The 21,293-nt window shown below is 34.9% G+C and overlaps 1 protein-coding gene across 2 annotated transcripts in view; it reads left to right on the forward strand.

The window, feature by feature from the left end:
• The window catches only part of LOC134758113 (fibulin-5-like), a 459,088-nt gene that overhangs the window by 179,099 nt on the left and 258,696 nt on the right, over positions 1 to 21,293 (forward strand). For both annotated transcript variants that reach the window (XM_063704345.1, XM_063704346.1), the window contains exon 2: positions 2,415 to 2,520. In XM_063704345.1, coding sequence (XP_063560415.1) covers positions 2,415 to 2,520 — 106 coding nt within the window. The remainder of the gene's footprint in view (positions 1 to 2,414; positions 2,521 to 21,293) is intronic.

The raw sequence follows: 21,293 nt of genomic DNA on the forward strand, positions 1-21,293 counted from the left end.
TTTTGGTAAATATATCTGAAATGAAGGTGGGGATATTTTACAACTGTAAACTATACCTACATAGCAGGGATGTAGTCCATTAATTCTCAATGCTCGAGGCGAGGCTGACAATTCATAAGTGGTAAATCCAGAGAGTTATGAAGATATTAAATCTCACATCTGGTGAGAAAATGTGTTATTTCACTGGGTTGATTGACGGACACTTTCCCATTACAGTGCAATTTGGGAAATCGCACTGTTAATTGCTAGGGTTTTAGCAAAGCTCTGTAGTTCAATTCCAATTACTTTAGTTTTGAAAAACAGAACAGCTGGATGGTAAAATTGCCCGGAGCTGTCACCAAGGGAGGGCACAAGCCAGCAACCCGACCTCTACCATTCCTGATTTGGATTTTCTACAGAGCTATTAGTGAGTGAAATTGAAGGCTTCTGGCACCGGAGGTCTCCCTGCCATGTGCCTTCTTCTGGCTGGAAGCACGTTTGTTTGCTTACCGCTCAGGTGATTGCCACCCTAATCATCAGGCACGCTCCCATTATTACTCATTTGCTTCCCTCTTCACAGGGGAGAGATGAGAAAAGCAAGTCTCATCACATCTTGATCTCCTCACCACAAGGGGTTTGCTTCCTTGCTTTAGAGCCAAGTGGAGTTTACACCTTCTCCTCAGAGATTTCTTTTGCTGTCAAATTGACCTTTGAGTCCTTTGTTATCTATGGGGGCGAATTACATGTTTCCACACACACAGTCTCTTTGTCTCTGGCTAAATCTAGAAAGAACAACTCCAGTTGTGGTTTGGAAATTACCTAGCATCAGCAGCTAAATGTAATCAAACTGGATGATTCAGTACATCCCACCACTAACTCTCACATCGACCTCAGTTCACTGTGTTTGAATCAGGTGAGTGTCAAATGTTTTCTTTGGTTAAGGTAAGGTGAACCATATCCAGAGCCTCCTGGCTCCGCCTTGCTTGGTATAGCTGTGAATATGTAAGGGGCTTTCTTCAGTAGTTTCAGGATTTAAGAGCATAATGAAATGGGGGTGTCACACTTCTGATAAAATCTCAGTGAGCACACAGTTGAAGAAGGGTTTCAAGAAGAAATATTTGTGAGAAGAAAAAAAGCTTAGTTATGCACATGGGAAATTTAAAGAAAACAATATCTTGCCTTTCTAGAATTTCTTTTTAATATTCATTATTTATTTTTTATATTGTAAATTCAGACTAATAATTTTTGGTGTCCCTCAAAGTCAATACTCTTGAAATATGTGGTCAACACATTTTGGCAGGGAAGGCTGTGGTGGGGGAAGGGAAGGCATACATAGACTGGCTTCAAGAACAAGTACCTTTCTTCCCCAGCAATGTAGCTCCCACCCCAGACTTGCACAATAATCATCTAAAAAATACCTGTCCTAACTACTGTTACTCTTAGAATGCTTTTTTGGGAGTCTTACTCCCCCTTCTTCTCTGAGAGGCTTATCAATAAGGTGACTATATGCTTATGTGGTCTGCGCCTTGTCCTAATACAATTATTAATAATATACCTTGTATTAGTCCATTCTCATTCTGCTAATAAAGACATACCAAGACTGGGTAATTTATAAAGGAAAGAAGTTTAATTGACTCACAGTTCAGCATGGCTGGAGAGGCCTCAGGAAACTTGCAATCATGGCAGAAGGGGAAGCAAACATGTCCTTCTTCATATGGTGGCAGGAGAAAGAAGTGCTGAGCAAAGGGGGAAAAAAGCCTCTTATAAAACCATCAGATCTTGTGAGAACTCACTATCACAAGAACAGCATAGGGGTAATTGCCATTATGATTCAGTTACCTCCCACTGGGTCCTTCCCATGACACATGGGGATTATGGGAACTACAATTCAAGATGAGATTTGGGTGGGGATAGAGACAAACTGTATCACCCCTATAACTTTCAAAAGAATACCTAGGTCAGATGATAAATTATATAGTAATTCTGTTTATCGATGTATGTCTTAATCATATACAATATTTAGGTTTAGAGGAAACCTGTTAAGTAACATTTCCTCAATCTCCCCAGATTTGCCATTCTGTTCTTAACCTTTGTAAATTGATGCCCCAGTAAGTGGTCCCATCCTTCAATCAAGCAATACTTAAAATCCCTGAGTTATAGAAAACTATGTCTGAGGGGAAAGTTAAAACAAATTGTATGCAAAAAAAAAAAACTCTTGGAAAATTAAGAGGCTTTATTTACCTTCAAAAAGCAGGACATAATGGTTTAAAAGTAAATACTCATTGTTTTCGTTTGTCATTATTTGTGAGTTGATATTTTGGATCAATGGCAAATCTCTTCTGAAATATTTGAAATGCCACTTTTTAAAGCTGTTTTTATATCTCTTCTCTTTTCTTACATTTAACAAGCTCATCGCTTTTACTCCTCTCTTGTAGGTCCTCTTTTCCATCTTCTCATTCCTGTGGATCTGTCCTGTAGCCTTTCCACGCTATCCTCAGGCTCATCGGTTTTCTGAAGATGGGGAAAATCCCTTTGGACAAGGTAGGTATGTCTGATGATAAGCAGAGGTAGCATTTTCAATGTGGAACATTTTTAGCAAACCTGAATACTGCCAGTGTGTTAATAATGTGTCTTTATCAATGGAAACTCTTTTTGTTTTCTACTTCATTATATCCCTCTAAAGCCATTTATCATGGGAATTTATTAGTTTTATTTAAGTGTATGTACTGGTATTTTTCTTCAGTGAAATTCATTTCTATATACTTCTAATGAGAGGGACCATTTGTTTAGATTATAGTCCATACTCGATCCTGCTCTTCTTTTTGAAAGTCTTTGAAATTCTATTTTGTTCTCTCCCTTTCCAGACCTGCTATTGCACAGAAAATTGGATTTGTTTTTTTACCTTAGTAACTTAGTTATTCATAATTCTGTGATTATTCCTCATGTGTGATTTCTGTCTCCTTGGCTATATTTGAAGTTTACTGGAGACAGAAGCCATGTCTTCATATACCTTTTAGATCTCTTACAGAACTGAGATTCTTGTTAAGTATGTGAAGAAAATTGCATTGGTTAGCTTAACAGGTTCTTGACCAAAGATGTCAGCACTGTGGTTGTCTGTAATTCTTGTATACAGAAGCTGTTTTAGCCAGGGGTCTTAGATTTCAGGCATGAGACACCACTTTTAGTTTGCTTAAGCAAAAGTGAGAATGCTGCTGGAATCTGTTGGGAAGTTATGGCTGTGTTTTAGAAAATTGAAGGAACAAAGAAAATCCTAGTCTCAGAAACAGCAGTACCCAGGGTGGCCTAGGGTTCCAAGTAATCATTATTAATGGACAGAATCCTTAGTCTTTGTGTTGTTTGGAATTCAAAGTCTAGATATAAGCTTGGGTCTTATGCTGTCATTTTTTGGACAGGTGTTGTCTAGGTTGGTGTTGTCTTCATGTCTTGGACCCATGAGTGGACAAAGACCTTAAAAAGCCCTATCTCTGAAGCCGTTCCTTTCTATATGCTACTTCAGACAACGCATATCTAAAGGTGCAATGATAGCACTACCAGCCCACTGAGTGTCTTTCATTTCATTTCATTGCTGGATTTTTTTTTTCTTTTTACCCAAGCAGACATGCATGTATTCTCTCCCACTCTGCCATGCATTTTATTTATATCTCACCCTAGGGCACTTCTCCATTTAGAGATTCTATTGTAAGCTGTTATCATCTGTAGCATTGACTAGATTTCTATGCAGGTTAAAGGAAGGAATGATAATGCAAAGTTGCTAGCTCTAACAGAATGTTATTAACCAGGGAAAAATACATTTAAAAAAATTTCAACTTTTCTTTTAGATCCAAGGGGTATATATGCAGGTATATTACATGGGTATATTCTGTGATGCTGAGGTTTGGGATACAAATGATCCCATCATCCAGGTAGTGAGCATAGTACCCAAGAGGTAGTTTTTCAGCCCTTGCCCCCTTCTCTACCTTCTCCCTCCAGTACTCCCCAGAGTCTGTTTTTCTCATCTTTATGTCTATGTGTACTCAATGCTTGATTCCCATTTGTAAATGAGAACATGTAGTATTTGTTTTTCTGTTCCTGTATTAATTAGCTTAGGATAATGGCCTCCAGCTGCATCCATGTTGCTGCAAAAGACGTAATTTTGTCTTTTTAAAGGCTTTATAGTATTCCTAGTGTATATGTACCACATGGCATAAATACTTTTATGGATGACTTGAAACTTGTAGTTATATCATGGTTCAAGGCAATGTACTGTTCTGTGATTCCTGCTAAATTTTTAAATTGAAATTTCTCCCTTTTTTTTATTACCTCTTCTCAGACAGATCAACCTTCTCCTTCCTAAAAATTAACAGTTTCCCCACAGTACAAATAGAGTATAAATAGCCAAAGGCAGCCTCTTGATGAACAATCAAAAGATGTGATAGAAGCTGAAGTCATTACATCTTGTACAATAACGTTGTTTCTTTCTTTGGACTTAAAAGATATGGTACTAGGTATAATAAAAATAGCTTTTGATATTTTGTGTCATCATACTGTAATGGATTTCACTGACATTTTACTTATTAATTTTTAACATTAATACTTTATTGCAAAAATGTCACCTTGTCACGCATGACCAATTGAAAATAAGTTCTGCTTTTTAAAGTATAATTGAATTACATTATGCCATAACGCCTCCTTTTTTTTTTTTTTTTTGGTTACAACTTGTCTGATGTTTTTAAAAGAAAATCTATAGGAAAAAAGCTAATATAAATGTTTTCTCTGTGGTATAATTCGAATATTTTGAAGTACTTTTATATTTATTATTTAATTTGTGGTCATAAATGTGCTATGAAAAAGACAGGTGGTTTAGGAAGGCAGCTTTGAGTCACGAGGTATCAGTCAACCTGGAAATTGAAATCAACCATGTGGATAATCAGGCAATCATACAATGAAGCCCCAATAAAAACTCTTAATGTTGAGACTTGGGTAAGCTTTCTTGGCTGGCAATACTCTGTGTCAGCTGTCACAGTTCAATGCCAGGAAAGTAATACATCCTGACTTTGTGGGGAGAGAAACATGGCAACTCCAGATTTGGTACTTCCCCAGACTCTGCCCTTTGCCCTTCATCCCTTGGCTGATTTTGAACTGTATCCTTTCCCTGTAATAAACTGTAACCGTACATATAATAGTTTCTATGAGTTCTATGAGTCCTTCTAGCAAATTATTTATCGTAAGAATGGCTTTGGGAATCCCCAAACTTGCACTTGGTGTTAAAAGTGAGGGAGGCCTTACAAACCAACTTTGCAGTTGCCTAAACTCCCAAGAAGTTGACTTAAATGCTCACAATAAGGTACTAAAATTATTGATTTCTCCTATTCCCTCTGTCAGTTATTTTGTGAAAGAGACTAATTGGATTCAGTTTTTGTCTATCCATGACAGACTTCATCCCCGAATTTAACACCCCCGAATTTAACATTTTCCATATTTATTGAAGTAAATGTATTTGTTTAAAGAAACCAGCTAATGAGGACAGTAACACCTAAAAATATTTTATTTCTTTTTGAAAACTAGGTTTTGTTAGCAAGCTTTAAAATAACTAAAGAGAAAGAGAAGGGAGGAAAGGAAAGGAAAAGGAAAAGGAATGGAAAGGAAAAAATTATCACATATAAAGTTCAGGCCATACAAAAATTTTATCTGTGAAAAAGTAAATCCCCTACCTTCCTCCTATTATAGAATCTTTTGTTGCTCAAAACAAGACTTGTATCCCTCCTTTTAATTCTTACATTTATGTATTTATTAATGTTAAAGAATTTCTTTCAGATTGATTGAGGCCCTAAAGGTTATAGTTTGTGTGTGAAATCACAAGCCACACATTAATAATTTATCAGTATTTTTTTCTATCTCCTTATCCGCAATTAGCAGGCCCCACTCTTTTTTTTTTTCTAATCTCTACATACACTACATTTTTATTATCCTTTTTCTTGTCTGCCAGCCACCACTTCTTTAGTTTTATTGATTTGGTGCCTCTTTTAAAAATATTTGCCCCTTCCCACCATGTAAGTTCAACTACTGGTTGGTTACTGAGTGCCTAGTGTGTGTGTGAGACACCATTTACTATTTTGAGGATCATTTATTGGAAAAACCTAGGTCTTAGTTAATGAGTCTCTAGATTTGATATGTATATGTGTATATATGAATGCGTGTGTGTATGAGTGTGCATATGCGTGTTCCAGCCTTCAGAAATGATCTTTACTTTTGTAGAACATCCCAACATTCTGTGATGTAATCTTTAATTAATGATAAGGGGGAAATTAGACACATATCTCTAAAACTCACTATGAAAGTCTGAAATAGATAGAATAAATTAGATGGAATAAACTGCATTATATTATACTTAGAAAACAGTACACTCTAAGTAAGTATCAAGATGTCAATGATAAGAGCATGCTCTCACAGTAATTAAAATACAGAACATCTAAAGAAAGCTGACCATTAGCATAAACCCTTTTGAAAATTCTGAAAAGTCTTTCATTTTCATTGGTAAATCTTGGATTTTCAGAAAATCTAAAGACAGTAGCTTGGCCGGGCACTGTGGCTCACGCCTGTAATCCCAGCACTTTGAGAGGCCAAGGCAGGTGGATCACCTGAGGTCAGGAGTTCGAGACCAGCCTGGCCAACGTGGTGAAACCCCGTCTCTACTAAAAATACAAAAATTAGCAGGGCATAGTGGCGCATGCCTGTAATCCCAGCTACTAAGGGGGCTGAGACAGGAGGATTGCTTGAACCTGGGAGGCAGAGGTTGCAGTGAGTCAAGATCGTGCCACTGTACTCTGGCCTGGGCAACAGAGCGAGACTCTGTCTCAAAAAAAAAAAAAAAAAGGGACAGTAGCTTGATGAATAAATTGCTTAAATTAACTAATTTGAGACAGATCATGAATTTAATTAGCAAAAATCTATCTTTGTTAAGTTCTTGTACCAGTACTCTTATCCCATTTAACCAATATAGAAAGGAATTATAATGCTATCATAATAATATAAACAGAAGCATAGAATTTTATGATTTTTGTCTGATTAATAATATAGTTATATATCTTGTCATAGAATTTACCCTCTTTAATTTATAAGGAAAAGAAGATATGTTACTGGAGATTTCTTAAGTCCTAATTACAACAATAGCTGACGTGTTTTGAGTGCTACATGTATGTCAGAAAAAGCATTTTATGTGTTTTGATGATGTAATTATTCACCAAAACACTATGAAAAAGGTTATATTATTATCCCCATTTTACTATGACAGCAAAGTCAGTCCCAGGATGGCTTAAATATCATGTTTGAGAGGAAAACATAGCTAATGAGTAAGGGAGCAGTGTTTGATTCCAGTCTGACTCCAAATCTTCACTATTAAAAGCTTTAGGGCTGGAATAAATTGAATGATCATCTCAGCAAATATTGTTATGTTTCAGCTAAAGATACTGAGAACCAGCAAATTAAATGGCAGCTAGTTTATGGCAAAATAGGAACTAGGGTGCAGGTATCTGGACCTCATGTTAGTGCATTTAGCGCATTTTAATTGTATTCCCTTTTCCTTTTTACCCACTATTAGTTCAGGACAATCCCAGCCTCAAAACTTTCAAACTAGAGACACGAGAAGCATCATATAAACCATACCTTGTCTATCTTCAAATACAAAGCCTTTCAGAAAGAAAGGGATCCATGGCTCTAAATATTTAGATTTTTGACCAGTTTATTAGGGATTATGAAAACTTATTTTTAATGTGGTTGCTAATTCATCTCAAACTCTAAGCAAGTTACTAGTTGACATAATTAAATGCTTACCCTAAAATGGTTGGAAAAGATTCACACCTGAAGTTGTTTAAATATGGACAACTATAACTGCAGTTTGCATCCACAATGACAGTGAATTATACGTGATTTCTGTAGAAGATAACAATGGGCAAACAAGCTTTAATAAAGACTATTTTTTCTCCTTTTCTGGTTATTTTTAATGGCCATATTCAAACCTAAGAAGGTGTATAACCTGCCAGTTTTCTCAGGATTTCAGGATCCCATTTATTCTAAAAAATTTTCAATGAAAGTTTTATTTGTGGTGAAAAGAAGTGGAATCTGGGCGTGGGGTACAGCAGCCTTCCAAAAGCAAAAGTGCTTTGAAGTAATAACATTTTCTTTGTTTAATTTAAAAATAATGTTTTACATATTTAATTATTTAATAAAATAACAATTGAAATTGTCACTCCAGAAGTATGTACCATACTTTAGCTTGTAGTTCAGGTATTTCTGTCACGTAGACTATTGTAGTCTCTGTTTAACTTGAGTGAATGTAAATGCCAGTTTAACAAGCACAGGTAGAGAATGTGTGAATTTTGAGAAGCATGGGATTAAACAAACAGGTTTCTTGCTGCAGAACTTATCAGGAGTTTGGTGTATTAGTATAGATTGAGAGTCAAAAAGAGGGGGAGACCTGAGCATTTCCAAAATGTGTTTGACCATATACCTTTTTCATATGGATCACTTACCAGCATCTATGGCGTGAGTAGTCCAAAGAACACGTTTTGAGAAAGTCTGTTCTGATTCATTGTTATCTCTATGTTTTATTATGTAAATACGTTTTTCTTATTTTTTTCATTTAAAAATTAAGTACTATAAGTATTCTATTGTGATATCAAAAGAGATTTATGTTTTGGCCATTTCTTTCAAAGCCTGTCATTAAACTTTGTTTGTATGTGAATAAAGCTTTTGCACAATTTTCTCAGTGTTTGAAAATAATGTCACTAGGTCACTAGTCTAGAAATTAGAGCACTTTTATCTCCTGGATTCTGATGCCTGCCAACTCTGGGACTCCATTCTTTCTAGTCATGTAACCTTTCTTAGTCTCGATTGCTTATTTAATTTTATTTTAGAAAGATAACACCTGTCCTATCCAATTCACAGTGTTTTGAGTATTAAATAATTACATTTACTGTATAAACTAGGAAATATGAGAGCAATGTGAGGTATTATCAATATTATTACCAATATTATTTTTACTATATAACTAATCTCATTTCCATTTAATTCTCTAAAAAGTGTTGGATAGGCTTGGTGGAGACTTACTAACATTGATGAAAACAATTTGAAGTAAGGATTGATTGATTATTTGAATTAAATGTGAGTTTTTTCTAATAGGTTCTTCTACCAACCTTTGAAAATAGATCTGTCTATATTTTTATATAGGTTATGTAGCTTTAATTTGTTTCGTCTTATTTGCTGTCAGCTGTCATAGCTACCATTCCCATGGGAGGCTTTCTTTGTTTTATAATTTATTTTTAAGTGAGAAGACAAAATTGTTTTAGTTAAATTTTTTTTTCAAGTTTTCTGTAAGTGGCATTTATGAGCAATTTCAGATTTATTCTGTTATAATGGCATTTTAAAAAGATTATCCTTAGGCATTATGATGGCTTTAGAATAAATCTAGCTAAAAATTTTATCTTTGCTGTTAAAAAGACCGCTTCTAAATGTCTTTAAACATAGTCCATCTTTCAGAGACCCTTTTGTTTGAAGATAAGTTTGTCCCGTGAGTATATTGAACAACAGTAATGCATGGCATTTATTCAGCATTTTATATTTTCAAAGCAATTTGCAATCATCAATTCATTTAACCACCCAACAATCCCAGCACTGAGAAGCAAATGTGACCTGACCACCACCTGAGCTGGCATTAGCACCCCAAATTGCCTTCTATGCTCACATTTATTGAGACTTGCTTTGATTAAAAACCATCCTTGGGACAAAAGAAAAGCTAAATATAAGCTCCTTCCTTCTGCTTCTTTGTCATTTATTTTCTCACAAGTGGAATAATCTATTGCCATTTCAGTGGGAGCTGTCTGAGTCCCCATTACTCCTTAGAGGTGGTTTTCATTTAAAGATAATGACAAGCTGTTATGGTAAGATCCTTTTAGAGAACTTCGTGTGCTCACCCTTTAAGGTCGAATTTAGATGTTATTTCATAACTGAAATGTTCCATAAAACTTCTTTTTTGGTCTTCCTAGGATTTAATTTCTTTCTCCTGTGCTCACACAGAATTTTATATATACTTCTGTTACAGCTCTTGCCAAAATTTTGGTGTAGCTCTAAGTCTAGAATGGGAGCATTACTATGGCCTGTAACCATGTCTTCTTTATCCTTCTATCTATTGTTGTTCATTAGCACACTGTCTGGAATATGTGGGAACTCAAGAATCCTTTAATCCCATGTTAGAACTCAACTGCTCCAGGTGGCTTTCACCCAGCCACCCACCCTATGCTCTGACTGATGTGCGGAGTAGAAAATGGGAACTGAATTAGATGAGTCCAGGAAAGTCTTCCTGGATGTATGAATGCTAATTTCTCAGACTGATGAGGTGTTATTTTGGTAAAGAACATAGGAAACAGTGTGTGAAAGCTCTGAAGCAGGAAACAGCATAACACACCGGACTATGAATAGTCCTAGTAGGAGTGGCCATCACATGCAAGCATCCCCTTCATTGCCGTCATTGCCATCATCATCTTACAATTACCACTTAATGAGCATTTTCAAGGAACCCGCTGCTGTCATTGGTGTCTTATAGACTTTTTCACACATAAAAATCACCGTAGACATGCAGTGCAGGAATTATCCTCATAATTTTTTCAGGTAAAGAAAGGTTCAGAGAGACTAAGAAACTTTTTCAAGTTAATGCAGCTAGTAAGCAACGTAGCCAGCCCTTGAACCTTAAGACACAGGGATTGTATTTTTGTGGATTGCGTAGTGCCGCTTGCATACCATCTCGAGACTGCTTGCTCCTTGGAATACCTGCTGATTGTATCATTTCTCTTTTCTCCTTTGTCTATGAACCTGCAAGTGGTGAGCAGCCCAGAGGCTACATTCAGTGGAACTTTTCAGTTCTGTGATTCTGTTCAGAATCCAGACGTCCTCTAAAAGGCCTCCTATAGAAGGAGTCCCCATTAACTGCAAATGGAGCTCTGATCACAGGAGGAATGAGGACAGGAGCTGAGACCATTATTCTCTATTCTAAGATGTCTAAAGCAGACCATAACAGCTTTTATGTTTTCATTCCTTGCTTTGAGGCCTACACCTTGAAGGCTACCTTTCTTCTCAGGTTCCCAAAATGGTTTTTATTCTCAGAATTATAAAAGGCAATGCTATTAGTGCACGCTCATGCTGTTTAAGGAAGCAAAAACTTTTCAAATCTTGAGTACAATTACTTATGGAGTGTTTAATTTAAAACAAGACAGATTGAGCTTTATTGCTTGAGGTTAAGGATGTGATATATTCCTTACAGGGCTTTGGACCATGTAGTGGCTCATTGCATAGTCAGCTAGAACCATTTGAGAATTGCCTGACACAATATAGAATAACTTACAATTTAGATCAAAGAAATCAATAAAATTTGCAAAGCTTTATGGCTCTTTGAAGACTTAGGTATTACCTAAATTTAGGTGTTACCTAAAATTTCAGCAAAGAATGGTTTACTGTATTGAAGGGTTCCATTCCATCTTCCATCCCAAACACACTATATTATAAAATAATGCAAGGAACATTTAATTAATTTGAGAATAATATAGAAGTGTGTAATGTGGATGTGGGTATATATGTATCTGTATTTCCATGTCATTTTGGGATATGGAATATGCATTTTAGGATTTAGAAAACATGTTCTGTGTAACGTTTCTTTGCTCTTTTTTCTTTTATGTATATATTATAGGTTTTAAGAGCAGTTTTAGAGTCACAGAAAAATTGAGCAGAAGGTACAGAGATTTATCTTAAATCCCCTGCCACTATGCATGCATAGCTTTGCCCATTATCTACATCCTCCACCAGAGCGGTACATTTTTTACAATTAAAGAACCTACACTGATACACCATTATCACCCAAAGTCTATAGTTTACATAAGGTTTCACTCTTGGTGTTGTACATTCAGTGGGTTGAACAAGTGAATAGTGACATGTATCTACCATTGTAGTATTACATAGAGTACTTTCACTGCCCTAAAAATCCTCTGTACTCTGCCTATTCATTTCTCACTACCCAGAATCGTTGGAAACCACTAATATGTTTACTGTCCTCATAGTTTTGCCTTTCTCAAAATGTCATGTAGTTGGAATTATAGTACGCTCCCTAATACATGTAGTATGTATTTAGTGCTAAGAAGAAATTAGCTATCAAGTCATGAAAAGACGTACAGAAAATTTAAATGCATATTGCTAAGTGAAAGAAGCCAATCCAAAAAGGTACCTTCTGTATGGTTCTAACTACAGTCATACCACATAATGACATTTTGGTCAATGATGGGTTACATATACCACAGTGGTCTCATAATATTATAATACCCTCTTTTTTACTATACCTTTTCTATGGTTAGATACACATATTCGTACCATTGTGTTACAGTTGCCGATAGTATTCAGTACTGTCACATGAGGAACAGGTTTGTAGCCTAGCAGCAATAAGCTATACCATATAGCCCAGATATATAGTAGGTTATATGATCTAGGTTTCTGTAAGTACACTTGTATTAGTTCGTTCTCATGCTGCAATAAAGAAATGCCTGAGACTGGGTAATTTATAAAGGAAAGAGGTTTAATCGATTTATGGTTCCTTTGGCTGGGGAGACCCCAGGAATCTTACAATTATGGCAGAATGGGAAGCAAACACGTCCTTCTTCACGTCAGCAGGAGAGAGAAGTGCCAAGCAAAGGGGGAAAAGCACCTTACAAAACCATCACATCTCATGACAACTCACTCACTATCACGAGAACAACATAGAAGTAACTGCTCCCATGATTCAATTACCTCCCACCAGGTCCCCTTCATGACACCTGGGGATTATGGGAACTAAAATACAAGATGAAATTTGGGGGGCTGCACAGCCAAACCATAGCAACACTGTATAATTTTGCACAGTGACACAATCACCCCACAATGCATTTCTCAGAATGTATTCCATCATTAAGCAATGCTGTATAACTTTCATTTATTTTAATTTCCATCAGTTACTTAGATGGCCTTGAGTAAATGTTGACCCTTTGACAATTGAGCATATTAATGTATATTTCAATTGAGCCTGATTCATCTTACGTGGAGTTTTTTTTTTTATTTATTTATTTTTTTTTTTACAAATATATCATTAAAGGTTATGTGTTTTCTTGATCTTGCCCTATAAATACTTTTTTAGATTGTAAATGTCTGGGCTAGGATATGAACAATGGCAAGGCACAAAACTTTGGAAACACTAAGACTCATGAGGTCTTTAACAAGTGATTTCACTCTTAGTCTTACGAAATTTTCTAAGCTGACATTATAATTGATGGTGTGTAAAAACACCATGGGACAAAAATAATACAGAGCATTGAATTTGTAGCCTTGTCACATTAGTGGCTAGAAAACTATCCATTGATATTAAAATGTGTTATTTAGTACCATAAGCTTTGTGACATTAACTTGGAAATTGTCAATATCATTAGGTTAACAAAGGCTACCTTGAATAAGGCAAAAAATATGGTGGAGTTACAAAAATATGAACTGGCCATTTATGAAATTGAGGAAATAATAGCAGGTTATAAATGTTCTGCTGGCTAAAAATAATATAGATGAATGTCTTAAATATAGTGGCAAGTGAAGGGTTAGGCGTAGAAGTTTTTTTTTTTTAATACCTCAGGAAAACTTTCACAGAATATTTGAGTTTCAGAAGTAATTAAAAAAAAACAATAATAATAAATTACAAAGCAGAAAATATGTGAGATGTATTTGTCATAATGATTAGGTTTTTGAAAACCTCTGAATAGCCAACTTAGTCTTTGAATTATTTGATGTCTAATGAGAAAGAATAGGATCAGGAGATAGAGGTAAGGAGTAAACCGCTGAACGCACTTATATAAATATTTTACGAAGGTGAAAATAAAACAATTAAGGCAGCACACTAAATATACATCACATTGTTACAATTTTGTAGGCCTTAAAATTATTAAAAATATTTACTATATTTAAGAATTTCCATTTACCAATCCCTTGCCCATTGTGTAAATTTAACGTATTCATTCACTGTCTTAAAACAATACTCTTAAATGTGCTCTGCTTTGTGTTAGTTATGGCTGTTTTAGCCACCACCTCGACATTTAATGAGTTCTGACTGAATCACTCAGAGTTGTTGACCCTTTGTCCCAGGCTTTTTCCAAAGCCCTTTGTCTATGCTCTTGACACAAGTCTCACACGTTGCTTTTTCCCAAGCGTAACATTGTATGTATGCCTCTGAGGCTAGCAGGTCTATTCTCTATGTCTATGTGTGTGTGTGGATATGTCTATCTTTCCCTTTCTGTCTTTTCTGTCTGTCTCTCTCTCTCTCTCTGTGTGTGTGTGTGTGTGTGTGTGTGTGTGTGTGTGTGTGTATTTTTTCCTTCAAGACTTCATGGGGAGAGTGTGAGAGATGCAAACCTCTTATTTACTTTCTGTCTTTCATCATTTTTAGAAATGAGAGTCAATAGCTCTTGTTTTAATTATCTCCAACTGTAAAGACTAGGCATTTAAGCATATTTGAACCATTTCTCATCGTTACTAACCAAGTATTTCATAGTGAATTCACATATACCATATTTGACTTTAGAATAAAGAACTCCGGGTTGGCAAGATTTCGTACACCACATGTGTACTAATAACAATAAACCTAATTTATTATTTATACTCTGAACCTCTTAAAATGGTAGTTTTAGAAAACTTTCCGTTGTGCTAGATGCAATATGCTATATTTTTCAAACATTATAGAGTAATCCTTATAGCAAGGAACCAGTGGCTTAAAAACGCTTTTTAAGAGTTTGTGGCTGATGCCAAAACTTAGGGGTCAATACCTGAAGTTTCTTCAGTCTCTTGAGTTCCCTAATTCTGCCTTTCTTGTTTTTCCTCTTCCTACTGCCTTCCCTTTCAGTACTTTCACTTGTTACCAGAGGATAAAGCGGATATGGAGCCTCATGGCAAATGCGTGACTACCAGATCTATGACTCATCTATGGGGACAATATTCCTAAAAAAGAGTCTAGAATTGATGCACAGAGAGCAGAGAGTACCTGGCTTCAGCTAAAATGGTGATAACGTGTATTGTAGAAGGGTCTAGTTATGTTCTGAGCTTTTGCGCTCACAGCTCTAGAAAGCTGGAGGATGGTGAGGGCTTTTTCAGACTTGGGAAGGAATGTATGTGCATGAGTTGCATCGTTGTTTTCATGTAATTTGGAGTAAGGTACACCTGCTGGTCTTAAATTGTTAGAGGTTAAGACTCCAGGAACAGGCAATTCACCAGTGATTTAAGTTCAAAGTGATAAGATGGCCCTTCCCTGAGTATTTTCCATATTTTGAATTGCCATAGTATCAATATGCTAAAATAATTAAATTGGAGGCTATTAGATGGAGGTGTCTTTAACAACCTAGGTTCCCACTTAAGGAAACAGAAACCTAACTCTTAATTTAAAAGAAAATGAAAATTAAGTTCATGTAATCACAGGGACCCAAGTAGACATTAGTTATATTGTCTTGAACTTTCTACTGGGATAATCCAAATAGGGCAACTGATCAAACTTTAACCAATCAAATGATTTTTTTGCCTTGCTTCAGTATTCACCCTATAAAAGCCTTCCCCTAGGACTCCTTTGGTGGAGCACCAAACCCAATTCATGAATTGCTGTCTGTTCAAATAAATTTTTAAATTTTAATGTGTCAGTTTATCTTTTAACAGATGCATGCACATTTTATATCATAACATCTACCTACATGCAAATTTTCTGTTTCATATTTAGGGTGAGAAATGGCTGAGAGTCAGGCTTCTAGAGTCTAGTCTCACCAGAATATTAATTAGCTTTGTGGTTTAAGGAAAGGTACTACAGACTCATTCGTCATGACCTTTGAGAGAATTTACTGCTTAAAAGGTCTTTAATTCCATGCATTCCTGGTCCTTAGATATATCTATATATTATAATCTTCATGAGGCCATGGCTTCTATATCCGACATGTCTAGAAGAGTTCTGGTTATAATTTAAGCACTCAAGAAATTAAATTCATTCTAAGGAAATAAAGTATAAAGGAATACACTTCTGCCATAAATTAAGGACTATCTTTTATTATTTCCTTGTTCTCAGTGATGTACTATTAGTGTGTAGAATGGGGTTAACTCTGAAGCTGTTTACTGTGAGACCAGCCTTCTTTAGACTTCAAATTGAAAGATTATCATAACTGGATATTTTGAGCTTTGTGAGCTATATGTCTAGACAGATAAAGTACAGAGACTAGTAGTAGAATTGTAATGAATTTGTATAATTTCCTACTAGGCAATAAAGAACCTACCCCCACCAAAAAAAGCATTCCTAGAATTAAGAGAATTAGTTATAGCTCATAATTTATCTAGTATGATTTACCACTCACCTGAGAATGACCCCACTTTATTTTACTTAATTGGAGACGATGTAAATGAAGAATCATTGTCTGGTAAGATGTCAAGTAGGACTGGTTAGGGGTTTTCATTTATAGAGAGAATAAATGCCACCTGTTTTGGTGGGAGTTGTTTTTCATTTTTTTTTTTTTTTAAGCATGAGTTCCTGAACTTCGTCAGTTGAAACCATAACTCCCGCAGTTACAGTTAAGTGTGTGAGAATATTATTAAAGGTACATTTTCAGTAGAGGAAGTCTCCAGAATGTGTTACTACTAATCTTCTTGTGAAGATTGTGTTATTAATCTTCTTGTGCCATTAGTGGTATTCACATGATAAAATGTTAATGTTTTTCTTCTAATTTAAGTGCATTTCTGAACATACCTCAAAGCCAAGCCATGCTGGGTTGAAATAAGGAATGTGATTGGATTTGATTTTAATAGAACATAACATTGATGGAACTGAGATTGACCTCATTATGATTCTTGATTCCATATGAGATCTTTGCTTTAGGCATTAAAGAGCATATGGTAATAACTTTTTTTATGCTTTGCTGTTAAAGATTTAGTGGGAAGATTATCTGGAATACTTTTTATCAAATATCTTATTTAAATAAGAGGAATTCTTTAAAGCATTAGCATTAAAAATTCAAAGAGCCTACAAAATTAAAGATAGAAAAATCTATTAGGTTATCTTCCATCTCCCAGGAAAGGATTACTTCAGAGGAAAGAAGCTATGAAAATGAAAATAAAAACTGAAACAATTTATCAATATTACAGGTGAGTGAAGAAAGGATGTATTGGATTGTTTAGAGAAATCAAACGAAATAATTTTTTAACCTTTAAGAAATCTTTTACCTATTTTTATATATTAAGTTTATATGTCTAAAGCATTTACAGTTAAATCGTCAGTTATTTTTGTTGTTTCTAAACCTAAGTAATTTTGAAACCTTTTTATTACAAATAAGCAGCTAATATTCAAATTTGAATATTCGCAAAACAAATTATGTGCTTGCAGTACTTTAACATGTTTTGCCTTTTGGTTTTGAATTCTCAATACAAAATTCTGTTTAATCACATTTACGTGATATTTTCATTTTGTTATATAATATGCACACAGATTAAAATAACTTTAAAGATGTGTGTGTTAGAAAGCAATTATCAGTGTATTTACAGATTTTTTCTGATATTTTTCTTTTCAAGAATCAATGAGCTACTTTTGAATGTGAAATAGACGGACTAGGAAACAAACTTTACGTTTGTCAGCATATGATATTACTGATACTTTCAATTTGAATGATCTCTTTTTGATGATTCAGTACCTTTTAGAAAAATGTTCAGTGTTTTAGATACCTAACCCTGACTCTGTCCTTCTCCAGCAAGACATATGTGGCTTTGTTTCTTGTGGCGGGAGGAGATGTTATCTAGCCACAGTGTGGCTGGGATGGTCTGCTCCTGGGGATGAGGTATGACTGGTCCAATCTGGATACTTGAGTGGAATGCTGCCACCCACGATCAGAATCTATAGCCCCAACAAAGTGTCACCAGTATTGACGTTTTATGTTCTCTAGCTGTTATACACCCCTTCTTCAATTTCAAGATTGATCCTACAGATTGAGGTAGAATTGATGCTAAGGGTCGAGTAGTTTTAACCCTGGAGAGAGAAAAGATGAGGGGGATGGGTAAAATAGATGGCTCTGAAAGTTATTTTAAAAATGATATTAATTTTCATACCTGAAAGGTATTAACTTATTATGTGCCAGTAAATGTGCAGGTCCTAATAAATTATAACCAACCAAGCAAGAAAGCCCTATAGAATTTGTCCTGTTTGTTGCCCTAAAGTTGCCCTCACTCCCTACTGTCTGCCAGTTACACTGGCCTCCTTTCTGTTTTTCATCTTCATAGACCCCTTCTGAAACACGCCCATTGCACTTTCTTGTCTCTCTCCCTAGAAGGCTTTTGCTCGGAAGTTTTTTTTAATCCTTCATTGTCTCAACACAAATATTTCCTCCTCAGTGGTCTACATCTTTCATTTTAGTTCTGTTGTATTTTGCTGCTGTATCCCTAGTGCCTAGAATACTGCCTGCTATATATAATAATATATATATTGATCAAATGAAAGATAAAGTGATATCATTTAGTCTTCATAATAACATGAGGTATATTTTGTTATTAACAGTTCATAATGGGAAAACGGAGTCTTATGGAGGGAGATTTAGTGACTTTTCTAAATTTAACCTACTAGGGTGAGGCAGATATAGAATTCAAATTCTGGTCTATATATGGAAGTTCATCTTTAAACACTGAACTATACTGTCTATACTGCTTTGGTAGTGTGAATTTTGTCATCTGTTTCGAGTAGCTTGGTTCACATGCCAATAAACTCATGTTATTGTTTGTTTTCACTATGTGCTGCACAGCATAAACATATTATGCTTATAATTTGAAGTAGATCCCTTTCGCTACATTTTATGTGAGAGCAGAACCGCATTTGCATATTCTTCTTAAAGCCTCCTAAAAGGGATTGTTGAATTGTGTCTTTTAAAAGTAATGCTGAAATCAATGTCATATCCACACTTAAACAAGGAAATAATTCTCATAAATAATACAAAGAAATGGAAACATTTTTGAGTAGTAAAAACTTTCTTCTGCTCTCAAAAATGTAAAATTTCTTATGATATTTGGATTTCATGCTCAACTCCAAATGGGAATTGCCATCATGATGTAATAATCCATTTCACTCAATGAAAAGTTTAGGTAGAAGAATATAAGATTACTAAGGAATAACTGGAGACTTTACTGATAAGTTATTATAAGTTAATTTGTTTTTGGACAGAGTTCCAGGTTTTCTTTGTGACCATAGTTCTACACACTTCTTGTTTTCTAGACCACTGGCACATCTGCACAACAGGTGATATGTAATTTCATCAAATAGGTTTTATCACTTTCCTTATAATGAGATATATTTTTTGTGCCTCTCCTTGATATACTTACTTTGAAGCATTTCTGGCTGAATACCTCTTTTCTTATTTTATGGATGAGAGGAGAAAAAATACAAGATTTTTTCCATCAATTTTTCCAACTTATACATGTTTTGGTTCAGCAATTTGTGCAATGAGAGGTGGAAAACCTGAGCAGTTGCTAGGGTGTGCGCTTTCTGTAGATCGATCCACACAGGACAGAATAGAGTGCATTCTGAAGAGGTAGGAATTAGAAAGTGATGCCAAATCAGCAAAACAAAACGAAGCAAAAAGCCTGAAGCAAGTTAATCATGACAAAACCTGCACAAAATCTGGAGAGCAAGTTGCTGTACCTTGAACCTTCAATAAACAAATTCACTTTGAATTTTAGTACGATAAAAGATTTAAATGCAAACTGATTCAAGATGTAAAACAAAGTCGCTCAAATAGGCAAGACAGACTAGCCTACATAAGGAGATGTTGAGTTTGAGAAAAATTAATAGTAACATTTGAATACTTTAAATATTTTACAGTTTAGAGACAATTTACTAAAACATTATTGTAAGATCAGAATAGTAACATATTTTTCTTTAGAATACAACTTTTTCCGCCTTTATTTAAATAAATATGATTCTACTAAAATGGAATATTCATGTTTGGTAAGATCATAATATTTTAGACTTAATTCTTAACCCAGGAACTTTAACAATTTTCTATGCAAAACTCTTATGGCAATGAACAAGATAAATTCTATTATAAAACAACTAATTCTTATTTTTTACAATCATGTATTTCAGCTTGTTAGAATATTTTCTATTATCAGAACCGGCTTTGTTAGTAATCATGCACTGGTAACCATCTATATTGATCACATGGTAAACAACATTAGAAGTGGTTATCTGTTTGTCTTTACATATCTTGGTGGAAATACCAACTGCTAAATTATGAATGGCATACTCTAGAATTTAAAAGCATGTCGTTTTGATATCTTCTCAAAGCTAGTAACAGGTTGTTGTAATTGGAAAGTCTCTTTTGAATGAGACATAGATGCAGAACAACACTAGCTCATTATAATTACATGCAAAGGGAAAAAGGTAACATGAGGTAGTCTTTGCTGAGATTCATATTTTATGTAGTTGGGCGGACAGGTCTTAATGATATATGCAAACTCTAAGAAAGTATCTTTGGTATTTTTAAAGACTTAGGCAGAAAACTGGATTTGGGAAGCATTGTTGGAGGTTTCATTGCTCCTTTCATTAAGTGGCTGGGACAATGAAGAGAGAAAGTTTGGGAAATAAATGTTTGGCTACAGAGATGGCATTCATTAATGACATGAAGAATTTTTAGCCTTGCTGAAGACACAAGTGGTCTCTAGGTACAGAAAAAACAAAACAAAAAGGCAAGAAGACAGACTTTTGTCACTCACAATAACTCTATAATAGTTATATATATATATATAACTATTGTGTGTGTGTATATATATATATATAATATACACAATGGGGCTGCATCAGAAGGTAAAATTTCTTAGTTTGGGGGAATATTGATATCAGTGAACAACTTCTTGGTGAGAGAACTGTAAAGAGAGTTCAAAGTGTAAGTGATAATACCAGGTGATTTTTAAATTTCCTTATAACTTGAGATTTTACAATTTTATTTATTTTTCTATACTTCAAAAATGTGTACAAAGTTGTAAAATGTCCTATAAGATATAAATATAAATTTTTCTCATTTATAAAGAAATTGTCTCTATTCTAATCCAATACACAGACTGTAAAATGTATAGAAATTTAAAAAAATATATATTTAATGTACTGCATCTTCTCCAGGTTGAGATTTTTTAAAAGGACTATTTCATGTGACCCCACATTAGAGAATTGTGATACTGCAGGTTAGCTCTATTAGTCAACACTTATGGGA

Source organism: Gorilla gorilla, chromosome 2 (assembly GCF_029281585.2).
Source record: "Gorilla gorilla gorilla isolate KB3781 chromosome 2, NHGRI_mGorGor1-v2.1_pri, whole genome shotgun sequence".
NCBI lineage: Eukaryota > Metazoa > Chordata > Mammalia > Primates > Hominidae > Gorilla > Gorilla gorilla.